Source organism: Prinia subflava, chromosome 10 (assembly GCF_021018805.1).
Source record: "Prinia subflava isolate CZ2003 ecotype Zambia chromosome 10, Cam_Psub_1.2, whole genome shotgun sequence".
NCBI classification, from domain to species: Eukaryota; Metazoa; Chordata; class Aves; order Passeriformes; family Cisticolidae; genus Prinia; species Prinia subflava.
Window position 1 is genome coordinate 22,468,248 of NC_086256.1, and position 27,916 is coordinate 22,496,163.

Consider the following 27,916-nt stretch of genomic DNA (forward strand, 5'->3'; position numbering starts at 1 on the left):
AGAGGAAGCAGTAGGAGTAAGTTCCTTGAAAGGATGAAGACAAATCCCAACAATCATCTAGTCCAAACAAGACAAGTCAAGACCTTATGATTTGGAGCAATGTGTCATAGAAAAACCCACCCAACAAAGAAAGCATTAATCACAGAGAATTTTAGAGAGAAAAAGGTATCTCAGTGCTCCAGTTCCCTTTATTATCAATAAGTAGATATAAACACCTCAGAAGGTGATCTAAAGGGAACTAAATACCCCATGGAGGTCTTGACCTTACCTTTCTGTGTTGATTTTGACAGGAGCCTACAATGTCAGTTATCCAAGAAAGATGTCTAGCCTTAAGTGGGATGAAAAGTGTTGGTGGATTATGTAATGTAAAACAAAATGTAGATTTTTGGATCTGCAGTTCTTTCTGTGATGTTACGTTGTACAGCAGTCTCAGTGTTCAGGACCAGTCTCAGTTTGATTTAGAGAGATTTTCTGCATCCTAGGACAGCACAAGATAAGACCGTGCTTCTGTCTTTTAGAATTGTAAAGTAGTAAAGCATGTGAAGCTTCAGGAGCTAACAGAAACAAAGAGTTGCAGAATTTGAATCCCAGAATATTATTCAACAATAATTGAAAGTTGTAAGTAACTGTAAATAATACAAAATAAATTATTCAGCTATTACAAGAATCCCACAAAGCAGTGAAGTAATAGCAGTGGTTCTTTGCTTTCTTTGAAACGAAGCAGATCTGTCCGGAACCTGCTTGTTTCAAACATGGGATCTCTGTTTTCTGTTTTGACCTATTCCTGTGCAGGGCTCTCCAAACATCAGCAAGTAGATCTAGGAGCAGGCCAGGAGCACACACAGCACCTTCCACATCCCTTGGCCCAACTCACACCCTCGCCTTGTCCTGCTCCTCAGTTCCTGGAACCAGGGCAGCATGGATGGGTGCTTTCTGTGCATGTGTGCAGTGAAAATTGAGGTCGAGTTCAGGCACTGCTTTAACACTTCCTTAAGTGAGGGGATGATGAAAAAGCTGTGCAGCTCCTGGGAGGGCAACAGCAAAACATTTCCTAAAATATCCACTTGTTACTGGTGAGCAAATAATCTATAAACTCAACTAGAGTTTATTGAAATACTGCCTTCTGGGAAAAACTGTGTGCATGAACTCAAGGCCAGCATTCTTATGAGCTTTGCTAGGAGAAACACATTTTGAATACAGAGTTTATATTTTTTAAAACCAGAAATTTCTAAGGTGGCTTTGCTGAAATCTGCTGTATAAGACCCACGCATAAACAGTATTGCCAAAAATAATTGTCAATTTAGATTATTTAAATGAAACAACTTCAGATGAAACTCTTAGAGTTTCTTTTGGAATACCGATTTATGGGATAGCCACACTTCTTTCACCTTTGCTAGCAATGGGATCCATTTGCTTACATGCCTATGATTAGTATTTAAATGGCCAAGGCTTTTCAAAAGGTGAGTGAGCAAATGTAATGGAAAATTACAATGAAAAAATGTAATAAACCCCACAATTGTTTCTTTGATTAATGCCTTTTCATATTTTTATGCAACTGTAGATTCGTGACAACACAGAAATATTACCATTTACAATTTTCTTTGTTGATAGCTCAGTATTTGTAATAATACACTTTAAAAATGTTTTTGCATATTTAAGTTCAAGAGTTCAGATCTGAGAAAAGCATGTGGGTGATTAGTGCTGTTGAGGAGTGCTGCTTAAAGATTGTAGGAATAGGATGTATGCTGGTTAGTTTGTGAAAGGCAGATCAGAAATCTGTATTATAGGGAGAGCAGAAGTATTGAAGCTCAATCAGAAGTCTTTTTGGCTACCCATCAAAGACAGTTTCTATGGAAACCTAGATAATTATACAGCGATTTTCATGCTATTTTAGTTATTAATTTGGTAGTGACATAATATTTCCTTTGTTAATCTTTTTAGATGATTCTACATAGTTATTTCTAAAATAATTAGGTCAGCATCTTTCCCATGGCTCATGCAGGGAATTCTCTGTGCCACTGATGTAATGGAATATTTAAAACTAGACACAGACACCAGTGAAATTAATAACAATTTCAATAGTCTATTTACTGTGGTCTGTGGAAAAAAGTAATAAAGGTTAGAAGGTTCAATCTCCATTATCTTCTTAGTGTGAGAGATACATTTGTAGTCATCTTGTTTGCTTAAAATAAAAGATAATCAGACTGATAGCTCAGAAAGCTGCCTTCACAAGGCCTCTCTAAAATAGAGTGTCAACAACACTATTTATAAGCCAGTTCTACTATTTGGAATATATACAGAAATATTAAATTAATCAATTAAACAGTGTCATTGAGAGATTTCTGTTGTTTTATTTCACCCTGGAAAATGTGTCAGCTTCATGTACTTAGATCTTTTCAAGTTACAAACTTTGCTAATTTTCTAGCACAGGTTGCAGGTCATTTATTAATCTGAAAATCAGTAGTTCCAAACTGAATGTAGATAAAGGTGGGCAAAGTTAAGTTTGTATTAATTTGAAAGACAAAAGTAACTTATGCACATTTTTTGTTCTCTCTTGTAGCACACAATATCTCAGTATTTCAGTACAGTACAGTGTGTACCTCTGCATTATAGGTCAGGTAAATCATCCTTTGACGATTAATGTAATTGCAATTCACAGTCTAGTACTATACTCTATAAATCAATATTTTAAATTGACACAGGAAGAATTTTCAGCCTGTTTTGCAAGGCCTTTACTCTTGGTGGGAGTTAGCCATTGAAGTACTTACCATTCTGAAAATTCCAGCCTCTATGCTCTGAAGCATCTTTATCTTTCTCTTCTAGTAATTTTTTAATGCCATGTGAAGGTGTTGAAACTTCAGTAATCAGAATATGCATATTTAAGGAGAGTGCAAATCATATGCTCAAAACCAAACCCCTGCCCAAGAAGGAGATAAAATGTCACTCAGATTCTTTCTCAGTATCATCCCCAATAACTTCCATGGGATGTAAAAATGTCTCTCAAACACCAAGTGCTGCTAATATTTACATCAATAATCTTAACAACTTTTTGTTCAAGATGCATTGAGAATATTAGGGAGTCACAATATTTTGGAAAACATTATGCACTCTGAATATGCCACTGGGAGAATTTCAGCTTTTATGATCATGACATCTTGCAATAGAGTAATAATATTACCAGATACCATGACAAGCAGAGCTTGTTCTGGCAGCAGAGACCAATTACCATTACAAATGGAAGAAAAAAAGCAAATGATTTTGAGTCATATAACATTTGGACTGTTACAAATACAATTCTGCATCTCCATGTGTCCTTTCTCCAGCGATCGTATTTTGAATTTTGTTAGAGATAATAAAATCAAGTTTATTGCTAATAATAACTAATTATGGCTTGCCAACACATATAAAGCAGCATATAAAATTCCTCAAAGTTGGTCTAAATGCATTTCTGTCCTTGTTCCTTTGCAGGAACAAAGCACAGAACAGAGTGACTGTGAGGAATATGTAATGTCTCAGTAAAATTAAAAAGTTAAATTAGCAAAGTGTTCTTTCTGTGTCATAAAATGGGGTTTGGAGAAAACCTAGAAGTGGTTGTCCAAAGAGCAAGGGTAAATAAGGAATAACGAAGAAAAACAGAATGCCATATTCCATAAAAAACCCCAAACAATTACAGTATTTTAGTATGTGCTATTGCACATATTAAAAATATGCATTTGTGATGTGCATGTCTCCAAAGTTATCAACACTTGACAAAGATTCATAGGAAAAATGCAGGCAGATAAAAGGATTTGACATAGGTAGCCAGGGAAATGAACTGAGCTGGCATGCAGGTTATTAGGACAGGCTTGTAAGTAGATCCTCGTGTGAAAATATAAATGTTACATATGGAAAAGATGTTTGTTATATTCAGAACAAGGGTGACAAGAATAACTTCAGGAAAATAAAATGCTGGAATGGCAGTTGATCTGGAGTGTAACCAAAGCCTGCAGGATGTGAAATACTGTATGATTATACTGGCAAAATAAATCTTAGCTTTTGGTTTGGTTTTGGGAAGACTTAAATAAAACGAAGGGGGTAAAGTTCCCCTGAAAGGGTCAATTTGATATACAAAATAAGTGTTAGACCCCTCAGTCTTCCATCTCTTTCCTTAAAGGAAGGCATTACATTTCACAAGCTTCATTTTGTCTTTGCAGTAAAAAGAAAAGATACTCACATGCTGTCTTTGAAAATATTCTATCATTTTAGACAGTAGCAAACAGAATGCCAAGTGTAACAATGTTGAGTTACTATGTTGAGAATGTTTCTTCACCATTCAGGAGCTGGCATCAAACCATCATCACTCACAATTCCTGGCTCAAAAATGAAGTTGTTATTAGCATGTAGATTAAAAAAAATAAATATATCTTTCATTGACTGATTTATTAGGCTGACAAACCATTTATTTTACTTGACAAAGATTTGGTGTTTGTGGTGGTTTATGCTAACACGTTTAACTGTATTACCCAATGCCATCAGTTATGTAGGTTCTCCAGTGAGCAGAAACTCATTATGGTGATTGGGATCAGCATAACTTTTCAGTGCTTTGTTGACTTTTGTTGCCTGTTTTGTGTTTCTACTATAATTTAAGGGTGTGAAGTTTAGCGAAGTTCATATTTCTCAAATCAGAAAGTGAAGAGTTAAAAAAGTTGTTTGGTGTAACTTTGGCCATACAAGCAGAACTTGACACCAACCTCCAGGAGCTATTCACTCACTCTGTGTCTGTATTAAACATAACTTTTTGGCATGTTGAAAGCACATCTTAGAGGCTTTGGCAGAGAACAGGTTGTGATACGAGATCATCTAAAAAGAAATACTTTAATGCACTTACAATGGTTTTTAAAAGAAAAAAAGTCATGTCTAAAATGCATTTTTAAAAAATCTATTCTGTATAGTTGGTATTCCATTAGAAATTACTATAATGTTTAGACAGGTGTTTTTCAAAGCAGTAAAGAGGCAAAGTCAGCAAGAGAGTGTCACACTTGGGTGATACACACATAAAACAGTAGTCTGTAGATAGAGACTCTTTAGGGTATAATCCAAATAAACACCACTCTGATTAGTGAGTTCTGTACTTCCACTGGCAATTAAAACCTTCTAAAAAAAGTTAAAAGTAGTAAATTAGCTGAGTTGTGTTATCTCAACCTCAATACCTTAAAATAGCTAACTGTGTACTTAAAAAGGAGCTCAAATTTATGCCTGAAGCTGAACATATGCTCCCATTCTTTGCACAAACACAGCTGTATTTTTTCACGTTTCTGGAAGTTGTGCATTTCTACCATACATAAGTGTATATTATATATACAGAGTGGAAGTGCCTGAGTCACAGCGATAAGGAACTGAAAATAATCAGTGTTCATTGGTGAAAACTTGAAGAGCAAGCCATGGGTTGACTTTGTGGACTGCAAAGGCAACAAGAGGCATGAAATGCCACTGTGAGTTCCTCTGGGCACAGAGCACTGTCGGTAGTGATGCTGCAGAGCAGGCAGGGTGTTCCCTCGTGCTCAGTGAGTAGGGGATCCTACAAGAGACAAGGCTGTTTAAAGGTGCCCAGTACCAATTATGGTCTGCTGGAACTGCATGCATTGTTCAGAACAAAAGTCTTTGTGCCATCCCATTTCAGTTACTTTTAAAATATATTTTTAGTATATTTTAGGTGATTATTACCATTGGCTTTCATACATGACAAGCCTTAGTCAACTGCTGAGAATGAGCACTTAATCTGCTTTTTGGTTTAAATACAGTCCTGTATTTTACAAGTTTCTTTTCATTAGAGATGAGCAGAGGAAAAACAAGTAAATGCAAATATCTTATGCAAAAAAGTTAAAAATAAAGTTACTGATGAGAGGGCACAGCTACATATGGGCATGTACTTGCATTTACTAAAATTGGATAAATCACTGAATATTTCAAGTTGGAAGGAACCCATCATCAAGTCTAACTTCCTGCTCCTAACATTTAGATTTACCTAAAACTAAATCATATTACTAAAAGGTTTGTCCAGATGGTTCTTGAACTCTGACAGGCTTGGTGCCAGTCCTGTGGGACTCTGTTACACAGCCCAAACACCCTCTCAGTAAAGAAATTTACTTCTGTTTTAACTTTCCCTGTGGCAAAAAGAATGATTGTGGGTCATCTTTAACTGTACTCCTTCACTTGATCTCTTTTTGTTCACTTCACTAATATTCTAAAACTATAAAAGAAAAAAAAATGCACAAAACTTTCAGCCAACTTTAAGGCAAATATGAAATGCTTCCTTTTGAATATTCAGAGTGAAAGTCTAATTTTACAAGTTGTAGGGCGTGTGTAGTAAGAATAAAATCTTACTGAATATTCTCCATGGGCTAAGCAATCAAGGGGAAAACATGCCAGACAAAACACAGCAGAGATTACAGAATATGCTGTCAGTCCTGGTAGGCGCAGTGATCTTCCTTCTTCTTCCTCTCTGCCTTCTTCTCCCTGGTGTGGTGATCATTAATCCCATTTTCCTGGCTGCTTGAGAAAGTTCCCCTTTTCACTCAAGTGTCTCCTGGTTTTTGGTCATTGTGACACCAGCTGTGCCCTTGCTTTAGATGATGTGTATTAATCATGTACATGATTTTTTTCCTAAACATGCTTGTGTTTGTTAAATAGTCAAACCTCACATTTCAAGAGTCCTGTGAGGTTCTGGATTTCAATAATTTCTTAAAAGAGTGATATGTATAGATCCAGTTGAATTCCAGCCAAAGAAATTATTAGATGTGGAAGTTTTTCTTCAAGCAAGCACGTTGTCAAAACAGGTGTCACAAAGAAAATTTCTCTGACTTTCAGAAAATTCTTTAAATATATAAGTTCAGGATTTTTCACTCAACTAAAACATTACATTGAAATCACCAGATTTCAATGGAAACCAGTGTTAACAGCAGTGAGGAGCAGGAGGAAAATGATGATGATGATGAAGTCCCAGAGCTTGCTGATCAACCTGAACAATACACAGAGAGTTCAAGGTATCCAAGCCCTCTGGCACTTAGCTAGAAGAATTGCTGGGTTTCCAAGCAGGAACTCAACCCATAAAGGAGTCTACCCTGTAATGCATGATAGAATATATTGCTTTTAGCTCCTCACAGATTATCTCCTGTAATTTTCACCCCATTACACAACCTCTATTTAACACTTCCCCCCTTTCTGGTGTTTTAGCAAACCTAAGCATTAAGTCTGGTGCTCAATTATATCTTTTTCATAGGCCAGTTGTTTCCTTGGTCACTGTCCAAAAGGTTGTCTCTAGCTAAGACTGTGGGTCAACAAGGAGGTGACTCTGAAGTAAAAATACCTTTCCAGAAGGAGCACAAACAAGGAAAATTTGTTTATGTGGCACACATTTTCATGTGTGGTCTTGTTTTTTTAATAACAATTTGTTATGAAATAAAAGAGCCCAAGCATACCATACAAGTATTTTAAAAAGCCTCAGGCTATATTTTAGGTCACATTGCAGTTTCCATTCATCCCTTTGTATCTTGTGCTCTGCAGTGAACTTTCTGCTCATCATGAATCCACAGACAGTGTTCTCAGCAGGCAGACTGGATGTGTCAGTGCGCTTTTCTTGGTCTGCCCATACAGCCACCCCTCTAGGCAGCTGTGTGGAGCTCCCCTCGTGAAGCTGCAGCACAGCAAAGGCTTCCATTCAGCTGTTGGCACTGTCTTTGCTTTAAGACTGCCATGGAATGCAGCAGCCACTTTGAGGACAAACTAAGCACACATGCAGAAAGTGTGCTTTTGTAGCCCAGATCAGCAAACCTTGCTGGCAAGCTGCAGAGCTCTCTCTGTAATTATTGGCCAGATTCTCTGTTTCTGATGTTGACAGGGAGGTTACAGATCTGGCAGTAACTGGTGGCCTTTGTTCTTACCTGTACAGGTGACCTCACTGACAGAGGTACCAACACTTAAAACACCTATGCATATGAAAGAAGCTTAAATGATGCCAAATTGTACAAATGTGCACATAACAGCCAAAATATTGAAGGGAAACACTCACCATGAGAACAAAGACCATTGATGAGTCAGTGTTTTCACAGGACAGCCCAAAATGCAAGAAATGCTGCTGTCCTCATGTGATCTGACTACAGCCTTTTATCTTAAACACTCTTTCTATATTTACATTTTTCAGAAGGGAGGACCGTAGAAAGTTTCCCATTACTCAAAGCCTATGAAAATTTAAGCTGGAAAGGAAAATCCCACACATGAGCTTTTCAAAGGGCTGCATGCCTCATGGCTGCAGTTACAGGTGATAAGACAAGAGGCATTTGATTTGAGTCACTTGCAAGTTTTAGAACACCACAGCCTGTATTTGTTACTGGTCTGATCTGAGCTTCACAGCAGACTAAGTACTGCAAGAAACTCCATTCTTCTTGAATATTACTTACCTGTTATTTTCTAAGATATTCTTTTTTGTTTATGGTGTTAGCAACCATAAAATGTTGCAGCAGGAGTAAGGTGACTCGGCTTGTCCTGAAGCAGTTGTTTCAATAGCAGCAATGAGAGCAGCTAGTTGCACTAGAGCAGAAGTTGCATTCAAAATGTAGACAGATGAAAGGCTGTCAAGGAGATATAAAAATGGATGTAAGTGTAAGGAAGATCCATGAATATCCCTAAAAATAAAATGAAAATGCAAAATCTGATAAGGAGAGAATTTTGTCTTAAGAATAAAATTAAATCCATTTGTCATTAAAATATGCCATGACTTGACTTAGGTTAAAATTAACAAAAGGTTTCTGTCAGTAGCTAATAGAATATTCTGCACGCTGGGTTAAGCTTTTTCTTATGCACATTTAACAAATATTCAGATAATGAATCTTTCAATTGTTAGTTCAATTTGATTGAGGGAGTGTGGGTGGTTTGCATAACAACTGTTACACCCTAAGCGTGTTTCAAAACTATTGCAAGAAACATTAAACATGATGTTCTAAAGTATAACATATCGGGTGTATTAAATTAGAGGTTTGCATTTGAATTTTCCAGCACAACACATATAATTTTTAAATATTATAAATAGATTACTTAATTATTCTTCCCAAGGCAGGACAGGGATATAGTGCTCATTCTGTAGGACCCTGCAGGTGAGGAGTATCTGGTGCTTAAGCAGTGACTGCATGATTCTGTTCCTGACTCCTTGTGTGAGCAGTCCAGAACCTCAGGCTCCAGCAGGCTCTTGGGTGCCCCAGTGTTGACACACCGAAGCTGGGCTGCCGAAATTCACTTTGTTTACCATCAAAGCTCTGGGGCAGACTGAAAGCACACACAAATACAGGTGTTCCTCTGGGCTTAGAGGCTGACGTGTGGGCAGAGCTGCCTGTGGAAACACACTGAGTTGAAGGCTGCCCCCAGAGGGACCCTGCTTGTGCAGTCTCAATGACCACAGCTCTTTAATTGCAGCTCCATTTTTTACCCCACTAAAGGCAGCAGCAGGACTAGAAAGGTTCTCACTCACATTCAACAAATATTTATATACACTTGGTCATTTCATAATACCCTATTCTGCTTAACAAGATGTTCTGCAGTTGCTGGAAGTCACATGAGTTCCTATGGGAAGAGTTTATTTTTATAAGTTGAGCTTTTGCAACCATATGAATGGGGTTCTTTTGTTTATATATAAAAATGTTCTTTTGCTGCATATAAACGTTCTGAGCTTTGGGGAAGGAAAGTGCTTATAAAGGACACCATGGGTAAGTAATAATCCTATCATGAAACAGCATAATTTAGGATAAAGATAAAATTGGAATACAAACAAAAATGACCTTTCCATCTGAAGAGAAAGTCCAAATTAATTTCTGACATGGTGGAATTGCTGTGTAGTGAAAGTAAATTCATCACCCTTACCTCAACTTGTGTTCAAAGTCCTACAGAACTGAAAAGTTTGATTCAAAACCCATTGAATTAGTCCATGTCTTCCCCTTCCCTATTGTGGTTCTGAAAAAAAAAATATTAGAAAAAATCTACTGATTTTAGAAAAGACCTGAGAAAAGGCACAAGGCTTGGAAAAAAATGAAGCATTTGGTTTTTAACAAATTAAAAACTCGTCTTCAGAGCTTTTGGATGGGATTAACATTTTAATATTGCTCAGAGTATTTTGTGGTTGTTGCTTACTCTTTTACTTGCTGCAGTTTCTGCTCAGCCCTTGTTCTTTTTTGTTTGCCTCTTCATTATTTACACAAGAGTCAGGGTTTCTCTCAGAAAGCATCAGGTTTTTAGGTCACAGTAGGGTGATTACCAACACCTTCACATTCTACATGTACTGTCACTCAGGAGTCAACAGACAATATTTCCATTTGCATCTGATAGAGGGAATGAAAAAGAAATGCACTTTAATGTCACTCCAGTTATATTAGTATTCAACCCAGAGTTTTTGAAAATGGCATGTTTAATGATTATATGAATACTAATTCTCCACACTGAGAATTACTGTTCCATAATGTCTAATTTTAAAATATGGGACAAAACTGCATCTGGTTCTACATGATGTTCTAGAGAAGACTGAACACCCCACAGAGACAATTTCTAGTATGAAAAACTGTTTTCCTCTATAAAAAGCAGGACATTCTCCAAATACAGCACTGGTCCCAACACCACATTCATTTCAAGGACTTAAGGCTGGCACCAGCTTAATATTAACATCTTTGGCAAGTAGTGAGCACCTTTTGCCAGTTTTAAGCAAGATCTCTATACGTTTATCAGACTTCTATGAGATATTACATATTCTAGAGTGAGACTGAAGAATGAACTGTTCTGTAGGTATATTGTATTTTGGTGCAGAGATTGAGGAAGATTCCTTAAGCAGTTACAGTCAATGTAGTGGTAAAATATGTCTCAAATGCTTGTCTGTATTTCCTGGAAAGTCAACATGGTCCTTTCCTTTAGTGTTCCACTGTATTTCTACTTTACCCCATGAATATTTGCTACAGTTAGTGGTCTGTCAACAATTTTGTTGACTGATAATTCATTCCAATTTTTCTCTTAAAGAAAAAAGAAAATATCTGTGATACTGGGCTTAGAAATTGTTAAGATAACATGAACAGCAATTGGCAATATAGGACAATCAAATAATAAGAGTTTAATTTCTAATTTGTTCTAGCATCACCATTCTCTGGTAGGATATGAGGAAATTGTGAAGAGTTACAGATGTGAGAAACTCCTGAGGACATTTGCTTAAGCAGGATTGCTGTGCCCATGAATTAGCTCAGGTGTAACTTCTGTAGTACAGAAGCACTGAGCCACAGAATGACACTGAATCTGATAAAACAAATCCATGTTGATTTCAACACATTCAGTAGCCAGTCCCTTCAGCCAGTAAATATGCTGTAAATATGGCAAAGTGATTACACAAGGTGGAGCTCAGAGTTACAGGTCCAAAGAAAACAGTGCTGTAATTGCTGCTGAGGCAGCTCTGAGTTTGGCTCAGCCTCTGGTGCAGTGTATTAGACCTCAAGAGCTCGTATGTGTAAACAGTAATTTTCTCTAGAAGTGAAAATGTAGACGTCAGATTAATTTGTCAATGCTGACAAATGAAAATATAAACTACTATCAAATAGACTCTAAACAATTGGTTATAAATAAGGATAGTTAATGTACAGAACTTGCAAAATACTATCCAAATGGTTCTTGTTACATCCATTTCTGTGACATGCTTCTGCAGCATGACAGGAAACTGACAGTCTCAGGGATTATTTTACTCTGTAGTATTTATTTCTGTAGTGCATGTTGAGACAGCCTATTTACAAAAAGGAGTTAGTTTTGGCACATAGGATACTCAAGCAAACAAAGATTCCTGGAATTAAAAAGAAAATTTCCTGTAAAACAGAGACTGAACTCTCAAGAGTTCAAATAATACCAAACTAAACATTACCAATCTTCAGAGATTACATGTTATTCTCTTTACTTTTTGTTTTTCAAGTGCAGTGGTAACAGAGTGTTTGGAATCATACTCTGCCCTCTGGATGTTTGTAATACATTTTCTCATACTACTTTTGCTTCAGCAGAAACTTAGTTTGGCTTTCTGTGGGATTTTTTAGAAATACTACATCTCTGCATTGAGGCAATTTTGTTTTGTTGTAACTGCCTCCCTTAGATCCACTGTGAAAAGACAGCCTTCCTGAATTCACAGGAGTCCTAAAATTGGCATAGAAGGTGCTGAATTGGCCTTATGTTTAACTAGGGACTCTCTGTGTACTGATTATTACAGTGCTTTATTTTCTCCACCAAAACCAGTAGGTGTTAGCATTGCCTTTACTGTACATTCCTTTCCTGCTTGAAATCATTTTGTTCATCCAAGGATGACTAAATAAATTACTTATCTTCAGGAGATGAAAGAGGAAGAGGAAGCAAACAAGGAGATAAAAATATCACCAAAAAAGAAAATCAAAACAGGAAAAATATGAAGCCCGAATTACTGCACATTTCAATATGTCAGGAAACATAAGAAGGCAGACAAGAACATGTGTAGTTTTACTTGCAGAATTTATGCTAAAAGTAATGATTAACACTTCATTTCTGAAAAAAAAAAAAAAGCTGATACTACTATTTGTCTAAGGAATTGGGATGTATTAAAAGATGTCAGGGATGGGGGGAATGGAATAACTAATCCATCTGGACTTGGCTTCTTGGGCATCCACTGGTGTTCCACTGCGCTCTCTCTGCAGTGTCATCAGGTAATTCCCAGACAGATGGGAACATGCTATCAGTGCTGAGTAACATTTCTCTAAAGGCTTTGTTGGTGGACTGAAAGTGTAATATTCTTAAGGGAGTAGTCACAGAGGTAATATTTTATTTTTTAATTAGACCCCAATAAAGCTGTCTCTTTGAAAATCAGGGTTTTTTTGCATTTTGATGCTCTCTGGCTCCAGTAAAGACAAACAGCAGGGCACCGAAACACCCAGACTTGGTAACCTTATTTTGGATTTATCATTCCCCTGTATGCAGGGTGAGGGCTTCAAGTACAGTTTGGTAGAACTGCAAATGAGGTGCAAATAATTTCGAGGAAAGAAATGAATATGATCAACAAGTTGTTAGAAGGACTGGATTTCTTCTTCAGCAAAGAAGCAGTTCCCTTGTCTTCTTGACTAACATTGTTTACTAAATGTGGGAAGCTTTGGCTCATGCCCACCAAGTTCAATGAGAAACATCTCAAATCCACAACATTTTGGATCAGGCACATTATTTTGATGGCTTCAAGGAACAGGAATACATAAAACTATAAGGGAGTAGAGCTGATGAAATGAAATCCTAATTTCAGTTCAATGGGAATTCTGCTGTTCACTTAGAAAAGGCTGAAATGGTTCATGGTATATTACCTTATTTCAATTCAACTAAAGTATGATTGGGTGGGCTGGCTATGGAAATCTCAATAACAACAACAACAGCAATACTACTACTACTACTACTACTACTACTACTACTACTACTAAATTCTTCAAGACCTGAGTTTTTGTATCATCAAGCTATTAAAAAATGTTAAGGTTTGACAAAAAGAGCAAGAAATAAACAACAGTTCTAACTCCTTGAAAATGAGGAAAAAACCAGCCCGACAGTACCAAATTTTTATATTTCAATCCATCCTGTCAGATGCAAGGAGTAAAATGGATCCTTTTGCATTTACAAACACCAAGCAATTTCACAGGCATGAGCACCAGAAAAAATACATTTCTGCCAATGGCTCATGCATTATGGTTCAATAGAACCTCATCTGCAGATATTTAATCTGCTGAGGGCAGTGGTGTCATAGGCCTGTTACAGAGGAACCACATCCCTGCCTCAGTGTAAGTGGTGCTTTCCTGGCCCTTAGGAGTTTAATTCCCCAAGTCAAGGTTATGTGTTTCTGGGATATATCCACAAAAGGTAACTAGAGAGAAGAAAATGCACACAGGTGATTAGGAATAATAAAAATAAAGAATGAAAAACCCATCTCCATTCTGCTTTTAAAACTACATGTAATTTTTGTGAATATTGATATTAAAATAGCTTCTTTTTCCATGCTTCAGTGCCTTTACAATATCATTCATTATTTCATACTAAAACTAGAGAAGGCTTTAGCTGAGAAATTTCCTTGTCTGAGACCAAAAGAAAGCTTCATTAGCATAATTACTTACAGTCCTTCTGTTAGTATTTTCAGGGACAAAAATATAATTATCTTTATACTAAAAAAAAAAAGGAAAAAAAAAAAAAAGAAAACCCAGTGAAACTGTGAACATAGTGAAATAATGGAAGATCTGGATTACAACTCCAGTGAAAAATGTGGGATGAACTGGATAGGAATATAAATATCAGTTCTGACTGAGGCATGAAACTTAGGCAAACAACAGGGAAAAAACCCCACCCTTTTTAGAACATTTTGAGATGTGTGAAAACTACAAATGCTAGAACTGTGAAAAGGAAACTGGGAATTTGATCCATATGTTCTGGAAATGCCACTGCCCACAGCTAAATTATATTTGGAGAACAGAACAGAGAACAGAACAACTGCTAACACTGTTATAAACACAGGGTCTCCCTGGTGATGCAAAGGTCTTCCCATGGCAGATATTAATGAGGGATTCTTACCATCTGAATATCATACATGAAGAAATAATATTTAGTATGTTCTAGAATAATTACCAAGGAATAAGATATGATTTATTAATTATTTATCTAGTTCTCTGAGGAGATATCTTCCTGCTAGCTCCAAGAGGGAAGAAGCACTGTTCAGGGTGGTTCACACATTGTGGGGTTTTTTATATAGGTGAATGTAATTTAAAAGCCTGAACTGATCTAAGTAATTCCACTGTATCAGAGAAGATAACATGCTTGGAAAGCTCTTTGCCGTGGTATATATTTACAAAGTAAAGTGTTTTTGGAATCTGCAATATTTGAGATAGCAGGATGACCTGTGGGGAGATTCTGTTACAGCTTCTTAAAACCAAAAGCAGATCATGCTGATTCCAAGAAAAATATTTACCAGTTAACTTGGGCTGCCATTTGCTTCTTCTCAGGAATGTGTGACTGGAAGGGCTGAACTCCACCAGCTCTGCTATTACAGACCCAGCCAAGCCCTGTATTTCTGCTGTGTACTTTTAGTGAGCAGAACCTCACCAATTGCCACCTTCCACTCCCTGCCTGAGGGCTGACCCTGGATGCTCTTTCCTCTGATAGCTCAGTAGCCTGCAGTTCTCACATTCAGTTCAGTGCAGACAGTCATACCCATTTGTACCAACAGAAACCTCCCAGTATGCATCGTGAGCTCTCCTAACTGGTTCACATCAGTAACTTTCTCCAAGAAAGGGCCAGAGGCCAACATAAAGAGACACAGATTTAAAGGAAGCTGTATGTGCAGTTTTCTTGGCCGTGGCAGCAAACCCTTCCTGAAAAAGTTGAAACAGATCTATAAAAAATGTTGAATGGTGGCAGCTCTATACCATCTGTTTTGTTCTGGTTTAGAAAGGAATTGCATCAATCCATGATGTTCTATATACCACCTCTCCTTCACAACAGCCACTAAGCAAAACCTAGCAACAGTTGTGCCTATATTAGAATAATCAAAAATGTGTTTCTTTTATTACAAATGACATTTGAAAATTGTAACAATATAGCACTTCTGGTTTGATACTCATTTTTACTTTTCTTTTAAAAAAATGTTTTTGCTAAGCAATTTATGAATTCTGAAAATAGTTCTCTGCAAGTATAATCATCAAGCTTGAACAGTTTTTATTTTTCATGTCTTTATTCATTCTTTTCTACGTAGTATTTGTGGAATTCAGCATCTGGAACGAGCAGGAAACAGGTTGACTCTCTTTGACTCCCTTTATTTCTGCATAGTGACATTTTCCACTGTGGGCTTTGGGGATGTTACACCCAAGATATGGCCTTCAAAGCTGCTTGTTGTCATTATGATCTGTGTTGCTCTTGTGGTGTTGCCCATACAGGTAAATGTGGCTTTTCTTTTCTCTTTAGAATTGTTTTTGAAACAAAGGAACAATAACTGAAATAATTTATTGTTACTATTATTATTGCACAGAAAATGTCAGAAAAAAGAACTGTCTAGCTCTCCTATTGTGGTTTTTTTCCTTTTTGCTGTATGTTCTCCTATAACTCTAGATTTATACTATAAAACAGGGCACTGATAACAGTTTTCAAGTGCTGATGAAGGTTTTCTGTGCCAGTCATGTACTGCAGAGGACTTCCTTTATCCCAAGATATGGGTTTGTTATTAATGGAGCAATTACAAAAAACCCCCACAACAGTAGCCAGCACTTTCTTTATGAATACAGCTTTTCCTCTGCAGGCTCTCCCTGTTTCTAATCCTGGTTCTCTCTACTTCCTCTCTTACTCTTGCAGCTCAGTGCTAACTTGAAAAAAATCTCATTAAATCTGCAACTCAAGCAAATTGGGTTCACAGCTGTGTATGGAACACATGCACACAGGGCGAGCAGCACAGTTAGGAACTTTTCATGCCTGCCTAAGTTTAGAACTTCTAACAGTTTCAACAGAGAAAGAGCAATTTATGAAAATCCAAGTGTTTCAGGGAGTCAGTCAGCTTTATGAAATTTGTACCAAGCGTTTTCCAGCTCATTAGGTGAGGCTGGATGACAGAAACCCCGAGGTTACGTGGGAAACCCTGCCAAGATGTTCACTATTCCACACGTAGTGATCACTCAGCCCTTGTTCCAGAAAAAGAGGATGTGGGGACACACTCTGCATTTTTATCAAAGCTTACAGTGGACCTGCTAGACCATGGAGCTCCAAAGTTTCTCACACAGCCATGGTTCCCAGGCCCTGCTTCTCTGGCAGAGAACTAAAGCTCTGTGTGTGAAGACAACACACAAGCCCTGGGAGGGTGGAAGCTCAAGCTTTTAGCATTAATTTTCTTGAAGTAATTTAACACTCTAATTAATTATTGAATGTATGTATTCATAGCCGTATGCACTAACACAATTATATTCTCACTCAGTGAAAAATTAGTAAAATACATATTCTATTGAAAACTAAAACGTGCTCTGTTTAAGAAATCTGGCATTTCCTTGGAAATAGAAATTTCATCCTTAAGATAGTCCTGATACATACTTCAAGCCTGAGAGCTCCACATGAGCAGTAAATAACCTAGAATCTACTGGAATTTCACATAGATTTACCTATTATTAGCTACCTTATTTTATACCTTTGTAGTGATAATGGGGCTTCATATAGTTTTCCATATACATAATGGCGTGGGAGGCATTCTCTCCTGAGCTTTTGCCCTGCAAAGAAATGAAATCAGTTCTTATTCACGATCCAGCCTCTCCATCAGTGCAATGTGGATGAGGAAAAGACACTATCACACAGCCATACACCTAAATTGAGCTCAGTGTTAAACATGTGTGACCTACAAGAAGCTTTGAGCTGGTGTTTGAATGTTCCTTTGCAGACTGTCACAGTATTCTCGTAGCTCTGGAGGATTCAGAGCAGTAATGTTTGCTGTTAACCTGCCTGTATTGTTCAGCTGACAAAGGCAAACTTGCTCTCTTAGCAGCTGCTGTGTATTTAAGTTGTATCTAAAATTATGTGGCAGATAAGAGAGTTTACAGAACATCACCTCCAGAACATTATAAAATCTCTGAGAGTGTTACTGCCCAAACTAAGAAAAAATGGTGCCTCTCCAAGTATATTCAGAGTTTGTGTGTGAAAACTTAACCTTTCATACAAGGGAAGCAATTATGTCACAATACTAGAAAAAGAGAGCTCAGAGGCATAACATACTTAAAGGAATAAGGTACCAGCCTTCATTCTTTCCTAAATTCCTGTGATTTAGTGTATTCTCATGGTATTTTAATGAACTCTCACTGCTGTTTGTGTATGTTAGATTCTGGCACTACTGCCATGGTTTGTGATCACCTAATTAGAGAACATTTTACAAAAGAAAAGATACTGTGGGCTAAGGGCAGCTTTTCACAGAGGCATGAGCTGAACGATGCAACACTGCCAAGTCATTATAGGGCTGTAGCGCTCACCTACTGGTCTCTGTTTCACTGACAATGGCATCTCTTGCAGTTTGAACAGCTGGCATATCTGTGGATGGAGAGGCAAAAGTCCGGAGGAAACTACAGTCGATACAGAGCTCAGACGGAAAAACACGTTGTGCTGTGTGTGAGCTCTCTGAAGATTGACTTACTCATGGATTTCTTAAATGAATTCTATGCCCACCCCAGACTGCAGGTACTGAGAATGGGAAAAAAAAACAAAACAAAACAAACCACCCTCACTGCCCCACCCCTCCCCCCAAAAAAAAAAAAAAGGAAAACCCCTGAACCAAGCAAAAAAAAACCCCACCACTCAAAACACTGGTTTGCTTTGGTTTGTTTTTTTTAAAGAAATGTTTCTGAAATGTTTTTTTAATTAATAATTTAATTAATAATGTTTATTAATTTAATAATTAATTTAATTGATTTTGGGAATAGATAAGAGAATTGGGATTCTATACCTGCAATAAGAAGCTGAGATACAGGGTTTGGAGGCATTTTACACTGAGGTATTGAGGTGAATAGACCAAATAGGTAGAATGCGTGTCTTGTTGAATTATGTTAGTCTTTTTAGAAACAGGTATTTCCATGCAAATTCCTTAGATTCTACCCTAAAAGAGAAAATAAATGAAAGCTACTCAATTTATTTTTTCCCGTTGTTTTGGGACTGGATCCCAAAATCCTCACAAGTGAAAACATCTTTTGGCTTTCACATTTTGTTTCGTTTTTTGCCAGTGTTAGGAATCACAGAATGAGGCAGGTTGGATGGGACCACCAGGGGTCATCTGGTCCAACCTCCCTGCTCAGGCAGGGTCATCCTAGAGCACATGACACAGGATTGCAAGGATTAGATCCTCTTGGAATTGTGGAAATTAAGAAATAAATACATTTACTTGAAAGGACAAAGAGCCTGACAGAACACACAGATTTTGTTAGTGTACACATATTCCCTAGGTAATGCAAACTTGTCATATAGCTTATTTGGAACATCTAGAAGCTTATTTCCATGAAATATCAATTTGGATTTATTATCATTGCCTTTGGTACAGACTCTCCCTTTTAGTAAACCTTCTCTATGTCTTTTACTACGTTACCTGTGATATCATGCTTCATTACCTACTGCAAGAATCATGCAAATACAATCCTCAAATGGCTGGGCAGTAATTTGCTAAATCCCAAATCCAAAATATTCCCCCAAACAATTAGCTAGTAAGAGGCATAAGCAATTGCACAAAGAAATCCAGTTCTTTATAGATACAAACACAAACTGAAACTCAACATTTAGTTAACTAAGCTGAAGAATGACTCAGGCTCTGTGATACACTGGAGACAAAGAAGAAAAGCCCTAATACTACACAGGTAACTTAAAAGGGCTTATATACATTCCCTTCACAGTTGAAATTGAGTTGGACTCAATGATCTCGGAGATCTTTTCCAACCTTAATGATTCTGTGCACTGAGAAGATGAAGGATACAGCTGGTGCACTGCATCCAATGCCACTTTGCTTTCTGCAAAAATCTGTGTTGCAGAAAGAAAGATTTCTGTGAATAGCCTGGCCTAAGCTCTCACTCTCCTCTCCCATATTCCATTTATCCCTCCTTTTCATTTGTGCACTTATGGATCCTTCAAATCATCCTTACTTTTCCTCTTCCAAGCAGCACAGGAAGCAGTTTGGATTGGCCCATTAATGCAAAGGAAAAAATTTTGAGGAAATGAACTCTGTCTGTCAGCATCTTATCTGAGACATTTTTGACATCCCAAGTCACCATTGACTCATTCTCCAGCAACTATAACCATGATTATTTCCTCTTTTTCTTCTATTTTGACAGGACTATTATGTGGTTATTCTGTGTCCTACGGAGATGGACGCTCAGGTCCGAAGGGTGTTACAAATCCCAATGTGGTCCCAAAGAGTTATCTACCTGCAAGGCTCAGCCCTAAAGGATCAAGACCTGTTGAGAGCTAAGTAGGCAAATATTGACCATTCTTTTTCACTTTTTTTCACTCATACTTATTTTGATAAATAGTTTAACAAGCATCAACAGCTGTGCTAGAAGGAAAGTCATGTTTATTCAGAAGGCAAAGCAAACCTCTTTGATATAATTTGTTTTTCTTAATATCTGAAATTTTGAACTCACTGTACAGTGTTTTCTTACATTCAGCCTGGTAACATTAAGCAACTATTCTGCTGTACATACCTGAACTCTTCAGGGCTCTCCACAGACTTCCACCACTTCTAGGAGATGCTCTCTGCCAATTAATAGTGAATGACATTTATCAAAACACAGTTCCTTACACACACGTCCCCCCAGTGCTCAATCTTTTGAGCTGCAAAGGAACCCACAGTGGAATTAATGTAGAAGGATCATCTCTTTAAACTCTACAAACAGAGGGGAAGGTGATTCTTAGCAAATAACTGATTTAACTCATCTGCATTACTCTGTATTGTAGATAACTAAAACTAAGCAAATACCTTGTCTGGCTATTTGTGACATTCTTTACCTGAGGGGAGTTATTTCCAAAATCTCATCTCTGAGAAGCTTCATGAGCAGTGTTATCTTCCCAGACTTCTGCCGCTGAAAAAACAACTAGTTCTATAGCTGTTGAAAATTTGACAAGACAAGAAAGCTTTTTTTGGGATTAGAAATTTTGTTTTGGAGAGATCTGTTTTTTTTTCTTTTTGTGTTCTTTCTGATTTCAAGAAGGAATTCATGTGTGGAATTAGCTGACATTTGTTCTACACATTACAAGAATTAAAACAAGGCTGTTCCCTGAATATAATCTTGAATTTCACTTATAATAACCTGGAGGTAGTCAGCTATGGAACTGTGCTTTTTCCTGCAGAAGAAGTAATTGAATGTACCTGTCACAGAATAATTTTCAACCTCTCCTGAGGGAAGAAGCATAGTGGGAATTTAATAGAACATTGATATGAAATATAACCCAGTACTCAAGATGTTTGGTGTATTTCTTTTTAATGAGAACATGATGTACTGAAGAGATAACAAGACATATGATAAAATTCTTCTAATAAATAAAGTAATGGTTACCAAAAGCAACAAAATAATCAAGAAGGGTCTCATTATCATAATTTATCCATATATTATATGTGAACCCAATGTCAAAATAATATGATAAAGATCACACCAAAAAGTAAGGAAATACCAAATTTGGGTGACTGCATCAGTAGTGAGTAGCCAATTAACAAAAGACTGCATTTTTGCAAAAAATCTCATCTAATTTAACTGAATTTTCTTTCCTGTAACTTTAGTAAAGACCCTGTGTTCCTCATACTGATTCCATGCTTAGCTGAAATTCCTCATAGAGCTCCCATGATTTCTTCCTAAACAAAGACACCATGAACTGGAAATAGTTCATTTAATGCATATATACACAGAAATGTCTGTTATTTATCCCAAGCACGTTATTCTTGTACATCTACCCAACTTTCTGCTCTCACTAGGCAAGACAAGTCTATTGTCTGCCCCCTCTTGTTCATTCTTAGCAGTAATGACTTGTGCATGTTGCACTCTTACACACCAGGCAGACTGGTGCTATTTATTCACCTTCCATACTCATGGCAGATAAATGCTTTGCAAATTAAGTTTGAGGCCTCTCTGCTTTCACTACTTCAGCACAGCTTTTACCAGGGTAGGAAACGAGAACAGACTCAACTTTGTGTTCTGTTTCCTGTGCAAGGCTCTGACTGTGAGACACGAGTCGGGGAGTACCTGCTTGGGGAGTGACAGGTTTGTCTCCTCTCTTCCAGGATGGACAATGCTGAAGCCTGCTTCATCCTGAGCAGCCGCTGTGAGGTGGACAGGACAGCAGCTGTAAGTGGGGAGGGAGAAACAAGAGGATGTACAGGTTTTACTGCCCTTCTCCCCCTCAGTTCTTTTTTATGCAACAAGGGCAGAATAGCATAAAAGTACTCTCATAGTACCTTACAGATACATTGATAATTGGTCATTAATCACTTCCAAGAATGGTATTCTGTCAATTTTCAAAGTACCTGAACTGCTCTAGATATTTAATTTAATCAATCATATTTATTAAATCAGAAAAGAGACAGGTATCAACTGACTGGTATATTCAGAACTAATGAAGTAAAGCCTGAATTCAAATTTATAAATAATTTGTGACTAATTCAAGTAACCAATATATATGAGACTATTTGACCATTTTTCATTCTGGCCAATTTTGAAAATTAAAAATGGCAAGATTCTTTAAATAAGTTTCTGTGGGTTTGCCCATGCTGGTAGTTATTTGCAGTCAGGTAAGTTACTGTCCACAAAGGAACACTGCTAATACAAACCTCTGTGCAGTGCATCTGTGATAAAATAATAAAACTGTATGAACTAGAACTCTTCCAGCTGGAGAAATTATCTACTGATCACAAATATCCAGAAAAAAAGTCCACTGAGGATGGATTTATGAACATAACTTAAAACTTTTCATTGTGTGCACTACAATAAATTATTGCAGTCTTGCTTCATTCAGTTCAATCTTGAACTCCAAAGTGGTTCAGTATTAGTCTGACTATCCCTGAAGATGCTTACAAATTGCCTAACAAGACAGAACCAGTATTTATAATTCAGTAATTCGTTTCAATACCCATGCCATCAAAAGCCTCCCTAATATAAAGAGCCACCCCTCCATCTTTTCTCCCTTTCCTGTCTCTTCTGAAGAGCTTGTAGCCATCCAGAGAAGCACTCCAATGACGTGACTCATCCCACAGTGTTTCTGTGATGGCAACTACAGCAGCTCTGCTGCTCTACCATGGCTTCCAGCCCCTCTTGTTTGTTCCCTGTGCTGCGTGCATTAGTGTCCATGCACCTCAGAACTATTTTTCTAAATGTTGAAAACAGATTTAGTAAAAACAGGAAATGAGAGCTTTGCGTTCTATCTGTAGCATTACTTAATGTGTTCTCTATCACTGACTACTTCATTGCCATCAGAACTTAGCTAAAAGATCTTAGCTAAAGATCCTGTTCTGGACCCATCCCTTTCAGAAAGTCACTGAGCTCCCTGAGAAATAAACTTCTGCTCCTACTATAACATGTAAACTTACTGAGCTAAGGACTTTGAATTTGATTCATCAGCAATAGACTCCTGAAAATACAGCAGTGAAAGGCCCTGAACTGGCAGTAAGCAACCCCAGAGTAGTCAAGCAAGGCAGACTGCTGCTTGGAAATGACAGAGGGTCTGGGGTATTTAAAGGTAAGAACAAGCAAGGGTTCTTGCAAATACCTGGAAAAATACCTGTAACTTCTAGGAGACTGAAAAATTCCAAAACAGCCCAAGTGTCTTATCTAAATCAGCCATGAATTCAGAGTGAATCAGCTACATCTCATTTCACATAATGTACTTGAGAGTTGCACAGTGGTAACAAATGAGAAATCCCATAAAATCAGCGAGTGATTTACACTGCACTGGGAAGGTTTATGCAGCATTAACTACAGCAACACCGCCAGTCAGCTGTTCATCTCTGCTGATAACTGCTTCAGAATTTATGCTAAGAAAAGATCATTTTCAGCTCTGCTGGACTGTGCTGTAGGGCAGGCAGTGGACTCTGCATGGAGCTGCCAGCCACTGTGGTGCAGGGTTGGCTCTGGAGCCGTGGCCCACTGCAGCTCTTCCTTTCTGCACTCAGGAAATGTCAAAATGGCACCTGGCACACTCCAGCTGCCACTACAGACTTGTATCAAATCTCATTTCTCTTTGTACCTGGAGCACACAAACAGGCACATCTCACCAAAGGCACTCTGCTGGTACCTTCCCCTGGGCCCAGGGATATCTCAGGGTCAGTGGGATCTGAAGCTTTTAAACAAGCTGTCACCCCTCTGCCTTGTTTTCTCTTTTGCTGTCAGATTACCTTTTCACGTGGAATCCAGTTATTTAGCTGCAGGTTGAAAAGTTTGTTTTTTTTAAAAAACTATTTAGTCTTACTGCCCCCTAGAGCTGTGAAATGCAATGTATTGAATTTCCTCCACTGCTCCAGCCTCATGTTAGTATACAGAAGGCTCGTTTGTCTCTGGGCTGGAGGAAGTTCAGCTGTCATCCCAGTATCAATCTTTATAAGTACCACTGATTTTCCACCCTGCTGTGGTTGAGAAGCTGACAAACTGCTAAAAGAGCCTTGGATGCTCTCCTATGCATGACAGCTGTCAAAATAAAAGGAGGAGATTCCCGGCGAGAGCAGCTGTTGCTACTCAAGTGATTTTTGAAGCCCATGAGTGTTTTTGTTCCCCCAGCTACAATCCTCAAGCAGAGGATTTACTCATTTGCCATGGATGCACCTGGCTGTTCATTGCTTGCTATTTTGTTAGTTAATAACTTCTAGTGACAACATTTCTGCTGTTGCTGAGAGCTTTGTTCTGAGGCTTTCTGAAAATTCAGGGATGGTCCTATTCAAGGTTGCACCATTTTTTACCCTCCTTTCATTAATCAAATTGTGTAACTCTGCTGTACTGGCAATCTAAATTACACTGCCTTAATGGCATCACAATATGGATGCAAACATAGCCGGATATAACCAATTTATCAAGTTATGTGTGGCAAGAAAGAGATTCCACTAACAGAACTACTTTAAGATACATATTAAATGCATTTCCTCGAGTTCTTATGATTTAAATACACCCACTTTAAAACTTCCAGCTTTTCATACATGAACTTAAATATCACCTCTATATTAATCACCGTTTGTATCTGTGGTAATTTTTTGATCACTGACTGCAGTTCATTGTGTGGAGATCACATGGAAGAGAATATATTTTTTCACTCACCTTCCAGAGAAACATCTATTTAATAATGGGAGCAGAAGCCTAATTTTGTTACCTCTGTTTGTGTGTATATACCATATATATACCATTTATTGGGAGAAAGGTGAACGTTTTTTGAAGTGATTGCAATATAGCACAGGAATTGCTACATTTTTAAAACAGAGAGCCACAGTACTGTATGAAGAGACTGATTCTAAAACATCACTTAAGGTGCCTACCTGTGTTTTTCTTTCTCTCCCCTGGAGTGCTTCTTCAGAGTGGAATTTGGGAGAGTAATGGAGCAAAAAACTTGGGAACCAAATAACCAGCTTCTGTACACAGACACATGGATATACCAAGTGGAGAGAGAAAAAAAGAAACAATAATGCAAGGTTATGAGATTAACAGTGCTTACCACTGAGTTGATCTTACAAAGCTATTTAGGGCATTTAAGCACACATTTTATATATATATATATATATTACATATTTGTGGACTGCTGCTTCAAAGGAGAACTAGAAAATGGAAAGCGAGGCATATTTTGCAGTGTTAAAACTGCCAGTGGGCCAAATCATCATCAAGAGATTTTAATTTTAAAGAGTCCGTTTTCTACAAAATAATATTAAAAAAATATTTCATGTTGAGATTCATACTTTTAGTTTTACAACTCTAACTTGTATGGTTTAGGTTTATTTGAGTTTTTAACAAAATAGTGTAATTTGAATCATTTTATGACGAAATCATCAGTCTTATATTTAACAATTACTGCACATTCTGATAAAACCAGGCTTTTTTTGGCAAAATCATACTTTAAAAATCCAAGAAAATATCTAACATAGAGATAACTATATTTCTAGGCATGTAACATATCTGTGTGGTGGCCATCTAGCACATTACCCAGCCATTTGCTGCTTCTAAGCTGTGTTGGCATGTCATTACCTTAGGACAAAAGAGCAAAAAACCTAACACTGCACACACACAAAATATCCTGAGGAGGGTAATTTGCCATATGTCATAGAAAAGTAAAAAAAAAAAAAAAAAAAATGTGGCTGCATACAAGGAAAACCTACAGCAGGTTATACCTAAGCTCTTAAATCTCCTGACTGGGCACAGCAATCCTACATCTATAAAAATACCAATAAGAAAAATGTGAAATAAGATACTTTGCCATCCTCTTATGACTCCATCCTAGTTTTTCTAGTAGAAAAAGTACTTGCTAACATCTCAATTGATAATGAAATATTATGGTTTGAAAATGTCAATTACACTGTGTTCCAGGCAGAGATTTTCCCCTGTGTTCATGAGTTTGAAACCTTTCCTTACTGCTGATGCTGCAAATGCAATGAATCATTCTTTATATTCTTTATGTTTTATCTTTAAATGCCACCAATTTCATGACTAGGCAAGGCATTTCAATGCAGGCATAGCTTCCTGTTCCCCTGAAATATTTCTTTTTGTTTTGAAATAAATAAAAACTGATGGATGATACACTGGGATTAGTCTTACTTCACAAAATTCAAAATATGAATGCATTATCACATAGATGACTTCTATGGATAGCAGTATTCACCCTGCAGTTAACTCATTCTTGCCATGTGGTAACAAGAACAAAAACCAACAGCCTGAAAAATCTCTTGGAATCTTTGGTTAATAGCTGGCTAAATCCTGACATCAGTTGTGCAAATGTTTAGGTCCACAGAAGTTCAGATCTGCTTTTAATTAAACTGATATTTTTAGAATTACCCACAATTTTAAACTCTTAGCTCCTGAAGTCATCATTTAATGCTATTTTAATTATTAGTCTCTTTGGAAGGACATCTATGCTACCAAATTCTTGATTAATTAGACATGACTAATCACTGCCATCTTAAGTTTCCACACAATCATTCCACATCCAAATGCTACCCGTTTCCAAGTGACACAATCATTAGCATTTGCAGAAAGATAGCAGAGGTTCAAAATACCTTATTAGTGGAAGATTTCTGGAAATTAATAAGTAATAGTAATTATGTAACTTGCACATAAACATCCATACCAGCGGGTGCCAGCTGGCCTTAAAAAGAGTTTTCTTAAACAGAGCAAGTCTGATGAGATTCTTTTTCTAATCTGACATGGGTGTTTGTATTTCATTGGCATCCCCTCGTACTCTTTCTTCCAGGATCACCAAACCATTTTAAGAGCGTGGGCAGTTAAAGACTTTGCTCCAAATTGTCCTTTGTATGTTCAGATACTGAAGCCTGAGAATAAATTCCACATCAAGTTTGCAGGTAAGTGGAAGTCTGCAGTCATTTGAAGCTCTCGTTGGTGTTTGACAGTTTGTTTTATCAACACAAGCAAAATGAGATCCCTGGGCATATTTACTACTTGAAACTGATTAAGTGTGCTGTTTGTAAAATAAAACACATCCTAGCATGGTAAAATACTTATTTACATGCACTTTTAAGAATTAATAGTCTTATGCTACATAATATAGAGAGCAGAATTATTTGATGTGTAACTACTCCTTAATTACAGATCCAGGCAGATCTCCACCTTACTGTACCCATGTCTGTAAGTCATTTCTGTCTACTAAAACATAGTTACTAAGGGGTATACAAGAACATCCATTAATATTTCATCCAACTAATTACTGAGGCAAAAATCTTCTCATTGGATTGTTTTTACCAAGTGGTATGGAAAACATTATTTTAATTACTTGCAAATATTTTGGAAGGAGACATTTAATTTATCTATATCCAGTAAAATGCGTGCCTTAAGAAACCATGGTATAAAATGCAAAATGATGTTAAGAAATGTGAGAAAAAATCCACTCCTATAAGAAGAGATTACCATCTTTTATTTGACAAACTATTTCTCTGCATCATATGTTTCTCTTTCTTTCTGTCCATACCCAAACAGTCACATATGTTCATGTGCAAACCCACAAATGCTTTTGGAGAAATAGCTCTGAAGTAGAAGAGAAGCTTACCTTTTCAGCTGCAGTTTTGAAAATTCAATTTTCTTGAGTGATATTCGAAGGAAGAAAAGACTGCTGATTCATGCAAAAATAAAAACAACTCTATGGAAAAATATTAGTCTCCTCCATCATCCCAGAATGTGATGAAAAAGTAAATTCCAGCAGAACA

General features: G+C 37.3%; 1 protein-coding gene across 8 annotated transcripts in view; it reads left to right on the top strand.

Annotated features, from left to right (window-relative positions):
* Nucleotides 1–27,916, top strand: part of KCNT2 (potassium sodium-activated channel subfamily T member 2) — a 117,941-nt gene that overhangs the window by 47,980 nt on the left and 42,045 nt on the right. For all 8 annotated transcript variants that reach the window (XR_010081485.1, XM_063407706.1, XM_063407704.1 and 5 more), the window contains exons 10-14: nucleotides 15,779–15,959; nucleotides 18,061–18,225; nucleotides 19,860–19,996; nucleotides 21,800–21,863; nucleotides 26,950–27,058. Coding sequence is in view for 7 of the 8 variants with exons in the window: in XM_063407706.1 (XP_063263776.1) it covers nucleotides 15,779–15,959; nucleotides 18,061–18,225; nucleotides 19,860–19,996; nucleotides 21,800–21,863; nucleotides 26,950–27,058 (656 nt within the window). In the remaining variant the exon portion in view is untranslated. The remainder of the gene's footprint in view (nucleotides 1–15,778; nucleotides 15,960–18,060; nucleotides 18,226–19,859; nucleotides 19,997–21,799; nucleotides 21,864–26,949; nucleotides 27,059–27,916) is intronic.